This window comes from Schistocerca nitens, chromosome 1 (genome assembly GCF_023898315.1).
Source record: "Schistocerca nitens isolate TAMUIC-IGC-003100 chromosome 1, iqSchNite1.1, whole genome shotgun sequence".
Lineage (NCBI taxonomy): Eukaryota > Metazoa > Arthropoda > Insecta > Orthoptera > Acrididae > Schistocerca > Schistocerca nitens.
Genome location: NC_064614.1, coordinates 472,692,910 through 472,712,777, shown reverse-complemented (window position 1 = coordinate 472,712,777; position 19,868 = coordinate 472,692,910). Strand labels below are relative to the sequence as shown.

Genomic DNA, 19,868 nt, shown 5'->3' with positions numbered 1-19,868 from the left:
GCATTCCTTGCAAATTAACAGTATAAGTATAGACCAAACGTGGCTTGAATTCAAAGAAATAGTATCGGCAGCAACTGAGAGATTATACCAAATAAATTAACAAACGGCGGAATTGATCGTCCTTGGTACACAAAACGTGTCAGAACACTGTCGTAGAAACAACGAAACAGACATGCCAATTTAAACAGACGCAAAATCTCCAAGATTGGCGATCTTTTACAGAAGCTCGAAACTTAGCACGGACTTAAATGCGATATGCTTGTAATAGTTTCCACAACGAAACTTTGTCTCGAAACCTGGCGGAAAATCCAAAGAGAATCTGGTCGTATATGAAGTATGCTAGCGGCAAGACACAATCAATGCCTTCTCTGCGCGGTAGCAATGAAGATACTATCGAAGATAGTGCTACCAAAGCAGAGGTACTAAACACAGCCTTCCGAAATGCCTTCACAAAGGAAGCCGAAGTAAATATTCCAGAATTCGAGTCAAGAACAGCTGCCAACAAGAATAACATAGAAGTAGATACCGTCGGAGCAGTGAATCAACTTAAATCACTTAATAAAAACAAGTCTTCTAATCCAGATTGTATACCAATTAATTTCCTTTCAGAGTATGCTGATGCAATAGGTCCATACGTAACAATCATACAGCTTACTTTCATTATACAGTAGTATTCAACAGGGAACCGACATGCATTAATATTGGCTAGGCACTACCCGAAATCTAGATTTGCCAAATAAAATCTGCAAAAAAAAAAAAAAAAAAAAAAAAAAAAAGGACGACTGATTGCTGCGCTCTATAATTGATAAATCATATACAACCGTTCTCTCGAAGAAAGATCCGTACCCGAAGACTGGAAAGTTGCCCAGGTCGCAACCAACATTCAAGAAAGGTAGTAGGAGTAATCCACTAAATTATGGGCCCTTATCATTAACGTCGATATGCAGCAGGATTTTGGAGCATATATTGCTTTCGTACAGTATTACCTCGAAGAAAACGGTCTATTGACACAGACAGTCAATAAGATTTAGAAATAATCGTTCTTGTGAATCACAACTAGCTCTTTACTCGCATTAAGTGTTGAGTACTATTGACAAGGATTTCAGACTTTATTCCGTATTCCTGGATTTCCGGAAGACTTTTGACACTGTACCACACAAGCAGATTGTAGTGAAATTGCGTGCTTATGGAATATCGCCTTAGTTATGTGATTGGATACATGATTCCCTGTCAGAGAGTTAGCGTATCGTAGTAATTGACGAAAAGTCATCGAGTAAAACAGAAGTGATTTAAGGTATTCCCCAAGGTAGTGTCATAGGCCCTTTGCTGTTCCTGATCTATGTAAACGATTTGGGAGATAATGTGAGCACTGTCATAGATTGTTTGGAGATGACGCTGTCGTTTATCGACTAGTAAAGTCATCAGAAGGTCACAACAAATTGCAAAATGATTTAGAAAAGATGTCTGTATGATGCGAGAATTGGCAGTTGATCCTAAATAACGAAAAGTGTGAGGTCATCCACGTGAGTGATAAAAGGATCCATTAAACTTCGGTCACACGATAAATCAATCAAATCTAAAGGCCGTAAATTCAACTAAATACCTAGGAATTATAATTACGAACAACTTAAATTGGAAGGAACAAAAAGAAAATGTTGTGGGGAAGGCTAACCAAAGACTGCGTTTCATTGGCAGGACACTTAAAAAATGTAACAGATCCACTAAGGAGACTGCATACACTACGCTCACTACGCTTGTCCGTCCTCTTTTAGAATGCTGCTGCACGGTGTGGATCTTTACCAGACAGGATTGACAGAGCACCTCGAAAAAGTTCAAAGAAGGGCAACCTGTTTTATATTATCTCGAAATAGGGGAGAGAATGTCACTGAAATGATACAGAATTTGGGGTGGACATCATTAAAACAAAGGCGTTTTTCGTTGCGGCGGAATCTTCTGACGAAATTACAATCACCAACTTTCTCCTCCGAATGTAACAATATTTTGTTGACGCCGACCTACTTAGGGAGAAACTATCACCGTGATACAATAAGGGAAATCAGAGCTCGTACGGAAAAAAATAGGTGTTCGTTCTTTCCGCGCGCGCTGGCCGGCGTGGCCGAGCGGTTCTAGGCGCTTCAGTCTGGAACCACGCGACCGCTACGGTCGCAGGTTCGAATCCTGCCTCGAGCATGGATGTGTTTGATGTCCTTAGGTTAGTTAGGTTTAAGTAGTTCTAAGTTCTAGGGGACTGATGACCTCAGATGTTAAGTCCATTTTCTCAGAGCCATTTGAACCATTTTCCGCGCGCTATACGAGATTGGAATAATAGAGAACTGTGAAGGTGGTTCGGTGAATCCTCTGCTAGGCACTTAAATGTGATTTGCAGAGTATGCATGTAGATGAAGATGTATCATGTGATGACGAATCGCTAAGCGGTTTAAAATCCTTAAACGGAAAATAATAATTCTACCATCACGAAAGGCGACTGGTTACAATTATTTGTGGAAACCGTCTCACAGTTCCACACCCGTAACGGATAAGAGATTTATTCGATGCTTATTGTCATGCCTACTTGATAAAGACACCAAACGTGGAACAATGCTTTGGAATTGTTCCCACTAGCGTCTTGCACACTCCGTCATACTTTGTACAATGGCTTACGGAGTGTAAACCTAGAGACAGATCTTCATTTCAGATGAAATGGACTTAACCAGAATCGTTCAAACAATACTAAGTTTTCCATTTGCCTTCCCCAATACGGATTTTATGTGGTTTGTTCCATTTCATATCGTTTTCTCGTATCAATCCTAAATGTTTAAATGATGTGCTGCGCCCAAGATGTTCACCTCGAATCTTGTAATCGGATAATATCGGATTCTTTCTCGTTATTTTTTGAATTATGTTGTATTTACGAGCGTTTAAAGAGAGTTTTCTTTCATTACACCAAGCAGAAATATTGCCTAATTCTCTTTGCCTTTCTTTACGATCTTCCAGAGACAATACTTTTCTGTACACAACAGTGCCTTCAGTGAATAAATTGATAGTGCTGCTGAACCTATCTGATAAATCTTTTGTGCATGTTGAGAATATCACATGTTCTGTTACACTTCTTTGATTATTACGTGATGATGGAATTCACCGTGGCTATCCTGACGTGAGGTATGATTATTGGTGACTTTTAGTGAAAGGTGCATTAATATGTGTCGATAATCCTGATTGTGTTTGGATGGGCGATGTCGCAGGAATCGTCGTTGACCGTAGGTGACAACTTTACAGTGGCTGTGGTGTGTGCACAGAGAGCACGGGAAGACTGCATGCGTTTACGTTTTGAGAAAGTGAGCAAGCTGGCACGAACTAATATCTATAGAGGGTGACTGTGTAAATGGGCCAAGTAGACCAGTTATTATGGGGTGTGTGCATCTGATCATGTTGGCAAAAAGTGTGTCCTTTGATGGTACAATTTATCGACAATACAAAGATTTTGTAAAATTATCGACATTCATACCTTAATGTCGTGTATCGAAAACATCGATACATCTTCTGTTATATCGGTCTTTTATCATTTCACTTCGCACATACACTTACTGGATGCCGGGTGTAAGTAGTTACTTGTTTTTCTCATATCCTGTTGAATAAAGAAGCGAAACGAAGATGCATTACATACGTATATCCTGTATCACATTGTTGTTGTTGTGGTCTTCAGTCCTGAGACTGGTTTGATGCAGCTCTCCATCCTACTCTATCCTGTGCAAGCTTCTTCGTCTCCCAGTACCTACTGCAACCTACATCCTTCTGAATCTGTTTAGTGTATTCATCTCTTGGTCTCCCTCTATGATTTTTACCCTCCACGCTGCCCTCCAATACTAAATTGGTGATCCTTTGATGCCTCAGAATATGCCCCACCAACCGATCCCTTCTCCTAGTCTAGTTCTGCCACAAATTTATCTCCAATTCTATTCAATACGTCCTCATTAGTTATGTGATCTACCCATCTAATCTTCAGCATTCTTCTGTAGCACCACATTTAGAAAGCTTCTATTCTCTTCTTGTCTAAACTATTTATAGTCCACGTTTCACTTCCATTCATGCCTACGCTCCATACAAGTACTTTCAGAAACGACTTCCTGACACTTAAATCTATACTCGATTTTAACAAATTTCTCTTCATCAGAAAAAATTTCCTTGCCATTGCCAGTTACATTTTATATCCTGTATACTTCGACCATCATCAGTTATTTTGCAAAACTCATTTACTACTTTAAGCCTCTCATTTCCTAATCTAATTCCCACAGCATCACCCGATTTAATTCGACTGCATTCCATTATCCTCGTTTTGCTTTTGTTGATGTTGTATCACATTAATAGACAAAATCTCGGCTCATCTATAAGCCAAGTACTTGAGCATTTTTAATGGATTCATTTTAATTTCTTGGAGTTATACATATATTACACGAATAAAACATATTTCTGTCTCCCACACTATATCAGTGTCCAACAAATCGGTTAATTCTTGATGTATTTGAAACTGCCCAGCCGGTGAAAGTCAAGTCTCTTCGAACTTTTGGAATCGGAAAGTTTCCAACTTGTCTGAAGTCAGTTCTGTGTCTCCATATATTCAGTTCGACTATCCGATCAAATGCATGTGTGTGAATTGTTGTCTGATGTTAAAGAAGTGACGAATTGCACCTGTCGTTGACTTTTTAATGTGTGATTTTAATTACTAAGGTAATCTAGTTGAAAACAGTATTAGGAAATAGCAACATTAGCGTTTTTTTAAGTCCAACTTAGTATCTAGGTTCAGTGTTGGCTGAATTCAACAGTAGGTTGATTCCTAAATAAACTTGCATTGTGATTCTATGGAAAGCCCATTTCTTAAAACTGAAACTTTAATCATTTATGTTCAGAAATGTTCAAATGTGTGTGAATTCCTAAGGGACCAAACTGCTGAGGTCATCGGTCCCCAGACTTACACACTACTAAAACTGACTTATTATAAGAACAACACACACACATCCATGCCCGAGGGACGACTCGAAACTCCGACGGGAGGGGCAGCGCTGTCCGTGACACCGTGCCTCTAACCGCGCGGACACTTCGCGTGGCTAACCACTTATGGCTGAATCTGAAGACGACAGCAGATCAGTCGATGCACTAGGAAAATAAATGGTGAACAAGAAGAAATATTCGAAGTACTCTTAAGATTCTGCATTTCGTTTTCTTGCTATTGACGTCAGGGGAAGTGTAGGCGCAGAATCAGTCTTGTAGAGACACACTACCGTCAAATTGCACCTGTATTTTCTTTATTTGTTCTTCACGAGAACCACCTCATCATTTACAGTAGATATTACAAATGTGTATTCAGCTTCGAAGTATTTCCAAAGATTTTCAAAATTTTCTCACAAAAACAATATCCTTTGCTCTTTATTGTCATTTCATTATCCTCGCTACATATGAGCGTGGGGTGTGCTGTCAGTGGATTCAAGTCACCGCTCTTGAGCCATATGAGAGCAAAAGTTTAAAACATACTATAAAATTGGACACAGAGGTTGACAAAGTGAATGATTGATAGAAATAAAGGATAGAGATTCAGTTGCGTAATTTAAAATATAAAAATTTATATAAATATATAGTAATTTACATAAAGTATAATAATTTAAATTCTGTTTGTTGCTTAAGTAAAAGATTGACACAGATGATATGGCAAATGAATGTTTCACTAAAGTTAAAAGACAAAGGGACAGTAGCATAAGTTAAAAAGTAAAAAGCCAGTGTGGCGATTGATTAACGTAGAGACATACATGAGTGAAATGATGAGTAGGCATAGACTGCCACGAAGAAGAGTATCATGGGAAAATAACAGTTGGGGTAGTGCGTAAGAGGGTGATTATGTGGGTGGATGTTTGGAGGAGGACCGCGGGAGAGTGAAGAGGGATGCCGTTCCAGTTGATGCCTTAGGATGTGGGTGTCGAGGAATGGAGAAGAAGGAAGTCCTGAGCAGATGAGGGGGAAGGGTTCTGATTAGATCTGGTAAGATGGGTATATGTCAGGTGGATTTCATGGTCGTGTAACGAAGGCGATTCAAGTTTCGTTGGGAGAGGGTGTGGAGAGTATGGAGGTGTAGCGCTGTGGCAGAGTACCAGGAGCGGTGAGCAGGGGGAAAACTAGGGGGTGGGTAGTGTCGAGTTTACGGGTAACGTAGGATATTCGGAGGTGTTTAAGATGGAAGAGTGGGGGAGAGGAATTTTACAAGTTGGCAGAGGAAGCAGGTGGGAGTGGGTAAGCGGATTCGAAAGGCTAGACGGAGTGCATGGCGTTCGCGGGTCTATCTGTAGGGTGTGATAAAAGGAGGAAGGCGCGGAATCCATGCATTTGTGTAGCAGAGGATGGTTCGGATGAGGGATTTATAGGTGTGGAGGATTCTGGAATAGTTAAACCCCAAAAATAATACTTAGAACCAGTTCTACTTTTTTTTCTAACGTGAACCCACACTTTGCTTGTTGGAGACGACATTGGTAGATCAACACCGTTAACAACGATGCATATTCTGTTTGGAGACTACTGAACCACAGACTGTGACTTAGAAATGCCAGTCGTGTAACAAGCAGCGGCTGTCGTTGCCTTTTGCAGCATCTGCGGGGCGGCGGCGGTGGTGTTCGCGTACCTGGGCGAGTTCCACGGTTTGGCGACCAGGGCGCGCGCCGTCGTCTGGCTGGGCGTCTCCGTCGCCGTGGGCACCATCTGCCTGCCAGGTAGGCAAGGGCTGCTCCTGCTGGCTGCCAACCGGGCACGTACAGTCACTGTTACGTGTTGCATTGCCGTACAGAACATTGCAACAAACACGTTTTCAGCGTAAGAAATAACAAAAACAGATTTTCTCGTCAGTGTCATTTTGCGCGTACAAGCATGCTGATTTAGGTTTTCCGTGATTTCCTTAAATTACCTAATGCAAATGCCGGGATGGTTCGTTTGAAAGGAGACGGCAGATTTCCATACCCATGCTTCCTTAATCCGATGTTGTGCTCCGTCTTCAGTGAGCTCATTGTCGACGGCATATCATGATCGTTCTTCCTTCCACAATACAATTTCACCGCTGTGAAGATTACAGTAGGAAGTAAATATTCTACGGCAGTACTGCAGACGTCGGTCACGTTTTGTAACCCCATATCAGAATTGCTGACTCATGTAACTACTCAAAGACATGTAACCAACGCAGTGCGTATGTTGACTAGGGTTCTTGCGACTGCATCCTGTCCACACAACCTCACCTCAAACTGTGCACTGAAGACTTCGAGTGGTCGCTCCGTTTGCTTGGCGATGTGAGTAGACGTCTGAAATAAAATGAACAAAAAAATCTTTTATCAGGAGAGTAATAGGCGCCCCTTAGCGGCACAACAGAAATTTGAAGTGTGAACTGCTGGGAAGTGCGCGCTATTCATCAGATCTGTCATCGTCTGTCTTTCAACTACTCCTGCACCATATAAATAAATTTATTTCTTGTTTCTGTGTGGATCCACAGCCTCTAAATACTTCACAGGAGAAAACATCGTTCGTAGAAGGCTGTAAAGTAAACGATCTTTATTTAAATCGTGCGATTAGCTAATTTAGACAATTTGTCATTTTCATGTACATGTGTGATATTATGTATAACATACAATGAGGTAACAAAAGTCAAGGGATACCTCCTACTATTATGTCGCACCTCCTTTTGCCGGGCGAAGTGCAGCAAGTCGACGTGGCTTGGAGTCAAGTTGTTAGAAGTCCCCTGCAAAAATATTGAGCCTCTATAGCCATCCGTAACTGCAAAATTGTTGCCGGTGCAGGATTTTGTGCACGAACTGACCTCTCGATTACGTCCCAAAAGTTTTTAATCCGATTAATGTCAGGCGACGTGGGTGGCCAAATCGTTCTCTCGAAATGCCCAGAATGTTCATGTTTGGGGACATGAAGTCCATGAACGGCTGCAAATGGTCTCCAAGCAGCCGAACATGACCATTTCCAGTCAACGATTGGTTCAGCTGGACCAGAGGACGTAGTCGATTCCATGTAAACCCAGCCTACACCATTGTGGAGCCTCCACCATTCAAAGTCTGTTGATTCCCGTCGTGTGGCCACAATCACGTGGGAGACCTTTACACATACGTCACCTGAGTACAAATGAAAGGTCCGCCAAATGCACAGCTCTTTTATACCTTGTGTACGCGAAAAAACTGTGTGTGTGCTTATCGTTATCCGATGACTTGTCGCTTCCCGTAAATAAATTTATAGTTAGGAAACCTTTTAGAGCAGTGGTTCCCAACCACCCAACCAGGGGGTAATTACCCCCAGAGGAATAAAATGTAATTTTCGGAGGGTTAAAACCAAAAGGATACAATTGTGTTTCGATCACAAAATTAAATTATTACTAGCATCATTATTTCGTAAGACTTTAATATTGATTACGTAAGTTACCATTAATTACGTCTTTTTTCCAGACACTAGCCTTAAAGCATGTCAGGCTGTGGTGGTGGTTACAGCCTGTGAAACGAATGTACACTCCTGGAAATTGAAATAAGAACACCGTGAATTCATTGTCCCAGGAAGGGGAAACTTTATTGACACATTCCTGGGGTCAGATACATCACATGATCACACTGACAGAACCACAGGCACGTAGACACAGGCAACAGAGCATGCACAATGTCGGCACTAGTACAGTGTATATCCACCTTTCGCAGCAATGCAGGCTGCTATTCTCCCATGGAGACGATCGTAGAGATGCTGGATGTAGTCCTGTGGAACGGCTTGCCATGCCATTTCCACCTGGCGCCTCAGTTGGACCAGCGTTCGTGCTGGACGTGCAGACCGCGTGAGACGACGCTTCATCCAGTCCCAAACATGCTCAATGGGGGACAGATTCGGAGATCTTGCTGGCCAGGGTAGTTGACTTACACCTTCTAGAGCACGTTGGGTGGCACGGGATACATGCGGACGTGCATTGTCCTGTTGGAACAGCAAGTTCCCTTGCCGGTCTAGGAATGGTAGAACGATGGGTTCGATGACGGTTTGGATGTACCGTGCACTATACAGTGTCCCCTCGACGATCACCAGTGGTGTACGGCCAGTGTAGCAGATCGCTCCCCACACCATGATGCCGGGTGTTGGCCCTGTGTGCCTCGGTCGTATGCAGTCCTGATTGTGGCGCTCACCTGCACGGCGCCAAACACGCATACGACCATCATTGGCACCAAGGCAGAAGCGACTCTCATCGCTGAAGACGACACGTCTCCATTCGTCCCTCCATTCACGCCTGTCGCGACACCACTGGAGGCGGGCTGCACGATGTTGGGGCGTGAGCGGAAGACGGCCTAACGGTGTGTGGGACCGTAGCCCAGCTTCATGGAGACGGTTGCGAATGGTCCTCGCCGATACCCCAGGAGCAACAGTGTCCCTAATTTGCTGGGAAGTGGCGGTGCGGTCCCCTACGGCACTGCGTAGGATCCTACGGTCTTGGCGTGCATCCGTGCGTCGCTGCGGTCCGGTCCCAGGTCGACGGGCACGTGCACCTTCCGCCGACCACTGGCGACAACATCGATGTACTGTGGAGACCTCACGCCCCACGTGTTGAGCAATTCGGCGGTACGTCCACCCGGCCTCCCGCATGCCCACTATACGCCCTCGCTCAAAGTCCGTCAACTGCACATACGGTTCACGTCCACGCTGTCGCGGCATGCTACCAGTGTCAAAGACTGCGATGGAGCTCCGTATGCCACGGCAAACTGGCTGACACTGACGGCGGCGGTGCACAAATGCTGCGCAGCTAGCGCCATTCGACGGCCAACACCGCGGTTCCTGGTGTGTCCGCTGTGCCGTGCGTGTGATCATTGGTTGTACAGCCCTCTCGCAGTGTCCGGAGCAAGTATGGTGGGTCTGACACACCGGTGTCAATGTGTTCTTTTTTCCATTTCCAGGAGTGTATTAACATCTCTCTCACATTGTCTACCCACTACACACATACTTTGTACTTTCTTCCACGCATCTGTTAAAATTAAGACACATGCATCACATATGGTTATATTATCTCATGAAAACGCCTCATTGAGTATTAGGCGGTTCCTCTAAGAGACCATATATTGATTCATTATTCACTTCATAACAGTAAAAGAACTGACAGCACAACAGTAGTTATCTAACGTCTACCTCACTGCCGTGTGGCCTACACTGTATTATTATTATTATTAACACTGGCCGGACACAAAGGTTTGGCAGCCCGAAGTCTTCCAATTTCTGCCAATTCAGATGTCAGGAGTCATTTACAATGAGTGGGCCTAAATGTAGTTCACACATTCGGTTTATTCTGAACAGGGATGCGGGATGTGGGTGAAGCAAGTGCTGCTAGGGAGAGGAGTGGTGGAGAGGAAGCATTTTTAGTGGTAGTGGTGGTGGTAAGTTCCTATGGGACCAAATTGCTGAGGTCATCGGTCCCTAGGCTTACAGACTACTTAATCTAACTAAAACTAACTCACGCTAAGGACAACACAAACACTCATGCCCGAGGGAGGACACGAACCTCTGACAGGGGGAGCCGCGCGAACTGTGACAAGCGGCCTAAGACTACGTGGTTACCACGCGCCGCGCATGTTTTGTAACAAGTGTCTACTCTCAATGTGGATAGTTAGCTTTCTTTCCAGAGAAAGTGGTTTAGGTAACAGTCGCAATGCACTGAGAACTGTTTTACCATTCTACAAAAGAAGTTGTCACAAATTAGTCATAGTAATTGTCTCACGGTTTAATAAAACACCTGTAATAGCTTAACATCATTTATCTTTCATCTATTTAAAAATGAATGTGTTCAAAGAAAGTTCTTTTTCATTCGTAAGTTTCGATGGGAACTGATGTTAAACGTGGAAGAGAGGGGCGAGGGGTACCAGCTAATATCTGATTGCCCTCAGGGGTAATGATCGCAGAAAGGTTGGGAATCACTGTTTTAGAGGTTACAGCTGCCCTATATGCATAACCAAACCATCTAAGAAATGTCGGACAAGATGCAAAGTGGATGGTCGCATTTTCACACCACAAAGGCCTTGCACTACCACACCGATAAATTTCACATTGCGCTCGTCACATGACACAAGAACATTCACGGCATTTGTGATTGCTTGTGCTACGGATATTGCTTTATGAGCCAGTGTGGAGGTAGAGGACGAGCCGTGGCGTGCCCGCAGGTCTGGCGTGGCTGGTGATCCCCAACAGCCACTGGACGCTGGCGCTGGGCTCGCTGGAGTACGGGCCGTGGCGCATCCTGCTGCTGCTGTGCGCGCTGCCCGGCCTGCTGGCGGCGCTGCTCATCTGGGCGCTGCTGCCCGAGAGCCCCAAGTTCCTGCTCGCCACCGGCCGTAACCACCAGGCGCTCGACGTGCTGCGACTCATCTTCGCCACCAACACCGGCAAGGACCCTCTCGACTTCCCCGTGAGTGTCGCCTCTCCCCATTTCAAATCTTGCACGTGTATAATAGCATTCCCGATGTTTCTGTTATGCGACGCTAGTACTTGTTGAGAAGAAGGTGTAAATGTACTAAAATATTCATTTCTTTAATTTTTCACTATAGTCGACATAATCGTCTTCAGAGCTTCAGCAACTGACTTGATAAGTAAGATAATTCTGAGTTATTGTTACATCTCAGTTGTATATTCTTAATTAGAGTACATGTCAGATCGCTCTGGATTACCAGAGTATTCTGATATGTGGTTCTGCGTAGACAAGACGTGTTGCTGACACAACTACTTAGATCTGAAGATGATCCAGGGTATTCGAAACGTGTAATATAATTAAAAATGTGCAACTGAGATGGAACAATAAATCAGAATTATTTAATTTTTTTTGGCCAGACTGTTATAAATGACACCAAATATTTCACTTCTACCATCTGTATGTGAGAAATGAGTTATCAAACGTACATGCTTGCATGTCATCAAAGGTGTGTATATGTGTCATCATTGTTGCACACAAGGCAATATACGCGGCCAGAAACGTTAATATGACCACCGCGAATGTTTAACATCGACATGCAATAACATCTCACAGACGATAGGAAGCAGCACTAGCAGCAGACGGTATATAAAGCGTGTTGGGGGACGCGGAAAACAGTGCAGTTGTTGTCGTAACGCGGAAATGGAGCGATTTACCTGACGACCAAAAGGGCACGACTGCTTTCCAGCCAAGGATGGAAACATTTCCAAAATGGCTAAGCTCTGTTCTCGTGGCGGCATGGTTAAAGTATACTGTGCATGGCAAAATGGTGCTACCCAAAATTGGTGCCGAGTCAACTGTGGTGCACCACGGGCTATAGATGACAAGGGTGAACGACGGCTGTGGAGATGTGTATGGGCGAATAAAAGTGAAACTGTTGAGAAACTAACCACCGAGATGAACCAAGGGGCAACCAACAGCGTCTCCTCAGTGACCAGCGTATGGGCCTTCACAGCAGGCGCCTGGCTCAGGCACCCATGATCACTACTGTTCGCCGGCCGCTGTGGCCGAGCGGTTCTAGACGGTTCAGTCCGGAACCACTCTGCTGCTAAGGACGCCGGTTAGAATCCTGCCTCGGGCATGGGTGTGTATGATGTCGTTAGGTTTAAGTAGTTCTGAAGCCTAGGGGACTGATGACCTCAGATGTTAAGTCCCATAGTGCTCAGAGCCATTTGAACCATTTGACTACTGTTCATCGGCCACGAAGACTGGAATTTGCACGCAAATACCGCAACTGGACGTGAACCAAGGGCAGCAGGTGGTCTTTCCAGATGAATCACATTTTATGCTTCATCAGACTGATAGTCGTTTGCGGGTTTTGGGGAAGGCTCCAGAAAGGAAGGAGGAGGAAGGTTTATGGTCTGGTGAATGTTTTGGTGCCATTTCCTGGGTGATCTCGTCATTCTGGAAGGCACAGTGGACCAACAAGTGTGCATCAATCCTTGAGGACCACGTCTACGCTTGCATGCAGCTTCTTTTTCCTCGGCATGATGGCATCTACCAGCAGACCAATTCAGGGTGTCAACGGCTCGCAGTGTAGGTAGGTGGTTCGAAGAGCACCAGGGTGAGTTTACCGTATCCCTTGTCACCAAAGTCCCCGGATTTAAAAGAAATCGAGAACTTGTGGGATCACTTCGATCGGTTGTACGTGCCATGAATCGTCAATCGAGAAATGTAGCGCAGCTGACCACGGCACTGGATCCAGATCCCTGTCGGATACCTTCCAGATCCTCACTGCCTCGCTTCCTGCACGTATCGCAGCGGTCCACCCAGCAAAAGTAGTTATTCAGGCTTCTGACAAGATTTAAAATCAATGTGACTGACAGTGTATTATCAACCAGTGAACCCCAGATTCTCTAAAGAATAGAACTCCCATGCCATGCCTTGTGATTACCCTACAAACAAGTTAAATATTTAACATACAGCACGAATGCGAGAAAAAGATTAGAATGTGTTTCAAATTATGTATAGTTGGCTTGAAGTCGCTAAATGCTCGGATTTTCAAATCCTTCGTTAATATAGTCGGGGTAATTTGCATGTCATGAGTTACATTGCCTCAAGGCATATACAAAGTTTCTAACTGTTATACTTGTCTTACTGTGATGATCCTTGAACATAGTTTTATACCTCCTAATTAGTAGATCATAACAGCATTTTTTACTTTTAAATTAGATCTCTAATAATAAGAAAATTTGAAAATAAAGTTTTTGTTGCCCCTGGAAGCCGTTAGACACACCACTTGCAACAGTTATTGAGTGCCATGAACCGAGTTAAACGTTTAGTAATACAGATACGATTGTTTTTTTCAGCCTCCTATCAACTCAACAGTATTTAATGTTCGGAACTTTCCCTACGGTTCGTCATTATGTACCACGAGTATGATATTCCATTTCTGCTGAACAGTGGTCCTACACAGATTTATTGAGAAAAAAATAGAGCTGTGTATCTAACGGCACTCTGCAAACTGTCGGCGGCTCGATGCAGTAGCTTGTGGAGTATGTTTGAATATGTAGTTGTAGATAGCTTATGAGCTCCCAGTAAATAAAACTACATTGTTATTACCGTAAAAATATTTTTGGTATTTACGAGCATAATGTGCAAATAAGTCTACAAACCGCGAACAGTTCTTTGCAATTAGCGACTGCCATGTCATTATGATCTGTACATTAACACTACCGACCAATCCTGGCTTCGCAAATATAAGTATCTGCGACCGGACCGACTGTTTGGCGTAACGATGATAAATTACATAAAAAACAATCTTCCTCGTGAACCAGTCTACAGAGTGATACAAAAAAAAAAAAAGTTTTCAACCTGAAATGGCACTTCGGGTATACAACAAGGAGCGGTAATCACATAGGATCTGAGTATTGCAAACGCCACGAGAGAGCGTTGCTGGACAAACACGGATTGAGCAAAAAAAAAAAAAAAAAAAAAAAAAAAAAAAAAAAAAAAAAAAAAAAAAAAAAAAAAACATGGTTCAAATGGCTCTGAGCACTATGGGACTCAACTGCTGTGGTCATAAGTCCCCTAGAACTTAGAACTACTTAAACCTAACTAACCTAAGGACAGCACACAACACCCAGCCATCACGAGGCACAGAAAATCCCTGACCCCGCCGGGAATCGAACCCGGGAACCCGGGCGTGGGAAACGGATTGAGCACACGGAGACGGTCGCCACTCATGCAGTGGAAGCGTTGCGAGTAACATGGCTAGCTACACGTACTATGAAATGTCTGAGATGCATTTGATTTATGGCGCGGCCAATGGACGAGAAGCCGCGCGATTGTATCCTGTGAAATATACCGATAGAAGGGTGCCGTGCTACACTTATTCACCACCTTGCATCGCCGGTTGTGCGAAACCCGCTCGTTCCGTGTGCACCAGCCGGATGCTGGTTGCCAACGGACAACACAGACAGCTGCTGCTGAAAAAGTGTTCTAGAAAGCGTGCAGCGTACGCCATCAACGAGTACACGAGGTTTACACCGCGCCACTGATATCCCCCAACCCTTCGTCTGACTCATTGTAGACAACGAAAGATTACATCCGTCTCATTTCCAACGCGTTCAGGACTTGCACCCGGGGGACTACAACAAGTGCATGGGATTTGCGCGGTGGTTTCTACAGGAATCTGCTGCAGATCGAAGCTTCACAACGAATTTGTTCTTCAACAATGAGGCTGCGTTCACATTCGAGGGTGTGATGAACGTTCACAATCTACACACATGAGCGGATGCGAACCAACATACTACACATACGCGTGCCTCACAACGCAAATTTACCCTTAACGTGTGGGCTGACATCGTTGGAGACTGTTTAATTAGGCCGTAAATTCTCGTATCTCGTATTTCTGCGAGAGGTTCTGCCGGACATGCTGAATGATGTATTCGTCGCCACATGCTATTTCAGTACGAAGGAGGCCCTGCTTATTTCAGCAGACAAGTGAGGGCACATCTGCATGCGACCTTTCCCAGTCGCTGTATTGTTCGCAGTGGGCCAGTCGCATGGCCACCACGATTACCCGATCCGTCCTCAATCGCTTTTTTCCTGTGGGGGTATCTGAAATGCTTTGTGTATGAAACACCTGTTACATGCCGGAGGACCTAGAGGGCAGGATTGTTGTGGCAGTAGGATGTCTTCGAGATACACCAAGTGCCTTTGAGAGAGTGCGTCGTTCAATGCAGCGTCGATGTTACACGTGTCTCGATGCATCTGGACAAAACTTTGAACATCTCCTGTAGTGGGCGTCCATTTGTAGCATGTGACTAAATAACGGCAACGCCATTTAGAAACCCCAGATGGCCTTTGCGACCCTCGGTTCCTGTGTGACTACTGATCCTTGTTGTATGCCTGGCGTGCCATGTCAGTTTGTAAACGGTTTTTCTGAATCACTGTGTATATATTAAAGAGAACCCTATCAAAATGCCTACAGCAATTCCTGAGATTAACCTTCGCAAAGAAAGAAAAACGCTGTGGGGTGATTTGAATTCATCACAGCTCTGCCAATGTGCACGAAAATTTAAAAATTATGCACACAAACTTTCCTTGTGAATTAATCCACCCAGTATTGAAAAACACATCACAATCCCTACCGTTGTTTCTGAGAGTAGCCTTCACATGCACAGAAAAACACGGCGGAGAAGTTCAAATTGGTTCAAATGGCTCTGAGCACTGTGGGACTTAGCTTCTGAGGTCATCAGTCCCCTAGAACTTAGAACTACTTAAATCTAACTAACCTAAAGCCATCACACACATCCATGCCCGAGGCAGGATTCGAACCTGTGACCATAGCGGTTGCGCGGTTCCAGACTGTAGCACCTAGAATCGCTCGGCCACTCCGACCGGCGGACAACTTCAATTCATAAAAAGTGCAAATATATTATCCCATCTATATTTGATGTTTACACACTTTTATAGTACGAAATGTTTTGCGCAATGTGTTTGAGAGGAACAAACTAAAATTTGAACAGAAAAAATCTCTTTATTTCCATCTATGATCACAAAATTGTTAGGTCCTTAGACTATCTGTTTGAGTCAGTATGACAATATTTAGATCTGCTTTAAAAACATGTCCTAATACAATTGTTCCATTATACACCAAAAGAGGCATGGCTATATTCCCTAGCAGGTCACACTGCAGCTCAAATGAGGTGGGGGTTGTGTAGCATAGAGAGAGAGAGAGAGAGAGAGAGAGAGGGGTACGGAAGTGAGACGGGCAATATAAGGGTGGGTTGGAGAAGGGCAGCTGACGGTCGGTAAGACAGGAAGCGAGCCGATGGGACGGAAATGTAGCGCTGGTGAGCTCGTTCCGGCTGCAGACAGGGAGTTTTGCGCAGTGCGCAGTGAAGGGGTTGAGTGGGCTGAGAGAGAAAGTTCGAACAGAGGAAGAGGGCGACTTTGGAGAGGCAGTTGTAAATGTAGTGTGAGAGGTTAGGGCTATGAGGCAGCGGTGGAGATGGTTGGGGATCAGGGCCTAGCAGAGATTGAGGCCAATCAAATTGCAGGATTCAAGAGTCTACTCGTACATGACAGTGCGACTTTGGTTATGATAACTAAGATCAAGAGGGCACAGGCTGTCGGATATGCACTAGCTCGTGTGAAGAAAATAACTCAGTAGTGTACGGAAATGAAGCCACACCATGCTGTGTTACCTAGACCTATCACGAACTGAGCCATACGTGATGAAAAGGATTCTCAGAGATGCACTTTGCGTAATTTTGGCCGCGCATTTCGATTGTTTAAACTCAAAAGAACGCGTTTTGGTTGCAAACTTAACGGAAGTAACCACGTTAGAGTTTGGCAATAAACACCAAAAGAACATGTGACACGAAAGCTCCCGTAGATAAATTCGTAAATAATTAAGGGAATGGCTATGAATTTGTTTATTTATAACAACAAGAGCCAAATACACTTGCACTTGGTCATGAGTGTCGTAATATGACGTCTCATTGAATTTGAACATAATTTACGTAGTTGAGAGCTTTCATATTCGTACTTCCCACCTATAGCGTGCCTTCCACCAACAGTGGACGTACCGCCTAGCTGTGACTGGTCGGCGCTCAGAAATTAATGGCGGACGCCACAACTTACGCGGGCTAGCACATACCACAACAAAACATGCAAATGCGACTGATAAGAATACACATAAAAAACATCCCTCCAAAAGAATACGTAAAACACATGCTATAAGAAGTGCAACAAAATAAAGGAATAAAACAGAGAAAATAAACAGCAGTAATGCTATCGGTAGTGGGGTAATAATGTCACCATATATAGCAAACACGGTTCACTAAAATTACGTTTACTTCTAAGGAAAGCAAATATTTAGAATGTCACAAAAGAGACAGAAATTACAATTGCGTCTATACGAAATGTTTTAAGTCTTTACAGGGGGAGAGTGCTTGGCGATACAGCTTACCAGTGTCTGTGAGTTGCGTAGTGACATCTACGGCGGTTAGATGATACTGGTGGCGTAATTATTGTGGCTTCATCTGTCATGAAATTACAATGGATTGTCCTCTTGCACGGAATATTGTTCTCCAGGCGGTAATATTGTCTTCGGTGTCATTCTTTGGTCACAGGCCGGTAGATGTAGTTGTTGCTGTGTAACTTCACGCTCGTATGTGTACGATTACAACGTTCTCCACACACACATTTCTGATTCTAACGTCCCATGCACAGTTTTAAAACTGTAAACATTACACATTTTACTCGCCGGTCGCAATGTTAGTCCGTCCGCTTTTAGCAATCACGATCGGGAATTGCAGTTACGGCGAAAAACAGCACCACACGTAACAAACCGTTGAAAACATTCCACGGCCCCACAGTTAATGTTTAAGCGCGCAGCAGCTCATTAAATTACTCACGAGATAATAAGTTCAAAGTATGTTAGTTCGTGCAACTAAATTACGTGCAAAACAGTTCGGCTCTAAGCACGACAATCACAATCCATCCGCCTAAGCATTGTCTCTACAGTTTGTAGTAGTCATTGAAATTCACAGTATTCATAGTGTAACACTTTGTTTCGTAACATCCACGTCAAAATTTAGTTATAATGTGACCGAACAATAAGAATGTGGTCATAGATATTAGTGTGCTTCTGTACAGCACGAATGCCGGCCGAAGTGGCCGTGCGGTTAAAGGCGCTGCAGTCTGGAACCGCAAGACCGCTAGGGTCGCAGGTTCGAATCCTGCCTCGGGCATGGATGTTTGTGATGTCCTTAGGTTAGTTAGGTTTAACTAGTTCTAAGTTCTAGGGGACTAATGACCTCAGCAGTTGAGTCCCATAGTGCTCAGAGCCATTTGAACCATTTTTACAGCACGAATACACAAACACACGCGTGCACGCCACAACACTATACACCCTTTCAACATCTCTGTTCGACTGCCAGCTATCGATATCGCTCTCGCATCACAGTTCATACAACAGTGATGCATGTTACGTGTTTTGTTTTCACACAGCGCATTTCAAAAAAGCATTACAAAGAGAATGAAACATACATTGATACGAAGAGGTTGAAAAAAGTCAGCCAACCAGTTGCAAACCAAAGGGCTAAATAAACCTTTTTTGAACCTCTTCAAATTTATACACTTGCTGAATCGCAGCAATGATTAAGACTTTGATACATTGATACTTTTGCATAATCAGTTAAAAGAGCTTCATGTAGCAATATCAATAAAGCAAAAAAGTTATCTTTTATGCTATAGAAAAAAACAATAAATATTCTAAACCATCAAAGATATATGTACAGAGCAAATGAAACAAACAAAAAGACAGTACAGTCAGTCCCTCGAAATCGACCAGGGCGCTCTTTAAATCTGGTGTAAATTGGCGAGGTAGCATAATTAGAAATGTTTACACACCTCTGAAAGACTGCACCATGACTATAACTACACTCATCCCGCACTCACACTCTCATCCTCACAGCATCCTTCCCCCTCTGTTCCATCTTCCCCTTCCAGCTCACTTCTCCACATCGCTGTGCGCTGTGCTCAAATCCCCTTGCTTGTGGCGAGAACAAGGTTACCAGTGTTACATTCCCAATGCTGCTTCTCCCTCCCAGTCGTCAGTGATCCTTCCACACCATCTCTCACGATCCCTGTCTACATTTTTCCATCATCCACTTAGCCCAACATAGTCCCTCGCCCCAAGCGTGCTACAATGCCGGCGCAACGTAGTCAGCCACGTGAAAGCAACTTTGCAGCTGTCTGTATACTGTGGCCGGCCAGAGTGGCCGAGCGGTTCTAGGCGCTACAGTCTGGAACCACGCGACCGCTACGGTCGCAGGTTCGAATCCTGCCTCGGGCGTGGATGTGTGTGATGTCCTTAGGTTAGTTAGGTTTAAGTAGTTCTAAGTTC

At 44.1% G+C, this 19,868-nt stretch overlaps 1 protein-coding gene across 1 annotated transcript in view; it reads left to right on the top strand.

Annotated features, from left to right (window-relative positions):
• The window catches only part of LOC126251935 (synaptic vesicle glycoprotein 2A-like), a 136,490-nt gene that overhangs the window by 72,291 nt on the left and 44,331 nt on the right, over positions 1 to 19,868 (top strand). The window contains exons 5-6 of the mRNA XM_049952691.1: positions 6,628 to 6,749; positions 11,202 to 11,446. Coding sequence (XP_049808648.1) covers positions 6,628 to 6,749; positions 11,202 to 11,446 — 367 coding nt within the window. The remainder of the gene's footprint in view (positions 1 to 6,627; positions 6,750 to 11,201; positions 11,447 to 19,868) is intronic.